General features: G+C 34.8%; 1 protein-coding gene across 1 annotated transcript in view; it reads left to right on the top strand.

Moving 5' to 3' along the window:
• Positions 1-1,251, top strand: part of LOC125857727 (cell division cycle protein 27 homolog B-like) — a 20,490-nt gene extending 19,239 nt beyond the window's left edge. The window contains exons 14-15 of the mRNA XM_049537344.1: positions 15-325; positions 711-1,251. Coding sequence (XP_049393301.1) covers positions 15-325; positions 711-761 — 362 coding nt within the window. The 3' untranslated portion in view covers positions 762-1,251. The remainder of the gene's footprint in view (positions 1-14; positions 326-710) is intronic.
• The last annotated feature ends 658 nt before the right edge of the window (positions 1,252-1,909 follow it).

Here is a 1,909-nt window from a genome sequence, read left to right as displayed (position 1 = left end):
TGTCCTTAATTTAGACTCTAATCTGCATCTTATGGATGGTCAGAAAAATGAAGAGGCATTGGAAGTGATGGAGCTGGCTATTGTAGCAGACAAGAAAAACCCTCTTCCAATGTATCAGAAGGCTAACATCCTTGTGAGCACGGAAAGTTTTGATGCCGCTTTAGAAGTCTTAGAGGAACTTAAAGAGCATGCTCCTCGTGAGAGCAGTGTCTATGCTTTGATGGGTCGGATATACAAGAGGCGTAATATGTACGACAAAGCCATGCTTCATTTTGGAGTGGCATTAGATTTAAAACCATCTGCAACTGATGTTGCTACCATTAAGGTAATTGCCCATTTGCACATAATTGCCCACAGATGCACATAATGTGTGTGTGTATACTGGTAATTTTTTTCAGCAAGTCGAGCATTATGGTTTCTTTTCTTCTGTCGGCCTTTTACTTATTCTATCATAGTTCTATTTCTAACTTGATACCAGAAAGAAAATAGTTTCAGATATCTACTGAAATCACCTTCGATGTTGTCCTCTAGTGCTGGAAACTTTGTAATATCTTGCCTACTTTTTTCCTGGTCTTATTCTTTCGTTCTTTACCCCTTTGTTTCTGAATTGTACTAATGCTTGTCTACTGAAGAGATATTTTATCACAAGACTGATTCAAATTATATAAGCTGACCTTTGTCCTTCCCACTGTATCCGCATTTTCTATCAGGCTGCCATTGAAAAGCTGCATGTACCAGATGAGATGGAAGATGAATTATAACATATCTGAATGAATTGGAAACATGAGAAGATCAGGCTGTAAATTATCCAGCTCAAAATATACAACTACTTGAAGTTCTTGTATCCTTTTCCTTTCGAGAAAGCTCCATGTACAAACAAGTCACTGAGAAAACATGTTCTTTTCATGAAAATCTTTTGCAGCTCCGAAAGGATTTCATGGTTTGTTCGTCTCACACTTGAGAGGACATTGTGTACCAAAAGAGGCTTATGCTGAACGTACACTTTTCATTGATCTTCTCCAAGTTGATTTGTGATTGGCGGTGTATACTGTACGCAATAATCCATAGTGATAGCAAGTTTCTACTAAATTGGTGCTAGTTCCTGGTTGTGCAATTAATTTATTATATCCTTGTAAAGTTTGGGTAATATAATTTTCATCAGGGTTTTCTGCATTCTTGGATCTGGGATTTTGGTTTAGGAAAGTTTGTATTTTGTGAATATTTTCTATATAGGCTCTGGTTATATGGTTATATGTCTTTTTATTTTGTCCTAAGCTTTCTTTATATGTAGCGATTTGAGGTGGTATGAGTATTGGTTCATTTTGAGTTTTTGGTGTGAATGGTTTTTCTAATATTTTGTTCATGTTTGTATTGACATATCTCATTTTGTTTTCTCCTTTTGTTGCAAAGGTACTTCCTGTAGCTGCATATAACAGATTATTAGTTTGGGTTTTTCGGTGTTTCCCATCGTCACCTTCTAGCTCTGGAATTTTCAAGCTTTCGATTGACTTAGCTCCGCATATTTATTGTTATGCTGCTGACTTTTCATTTGTTGTAGCTCCTTATCCATGTTATCTATTTTTGTGCAAAGCAATGTCATAGTATTTAGTATTTTTTCAATTGTACTTTCTTTGTCTAGATCCGTCTGTGTAGCTTTGTCTTGAAATGTAATCTGCAATGACATTTTTGTTAGTGCTTATTACCTCTATTGTAAATGTAAAGTTTTGTATATTTAATACTAGTTTACGTATTTCTTTGGTTGTTACCGAATCTTGTATCTTCCTTGTGATCCACCATTTTACCTGCGTATTATCTGTTCTTACGGTAAACTTATTATATACAATATATGGTTCAAAAGCTAATAAATATTTATATAGATCATATAATTCTTTTCTATTTATTTCCCATT

The sequence above is a fragment of the Solanum stenotomum genome, chromosome 3 (assembly GCF_019186545.1).
Source record: "Solanum stenotomum isolate F172 chromosome 3, ASM1918654v1, whole genome shotgun sequence".
Lineage (NCBI taxonomy): Eukaryota > Viridiplantae > Streptophyta > Magnoliopsida > Solanales > Solanaceae > Solanum > Solanum stenotomum.
The sequence above is the reverse complement of the archived record's forward strand: the minus strand, read 5'-3'. Positions and strand labels throughout refer to the sequence as shown.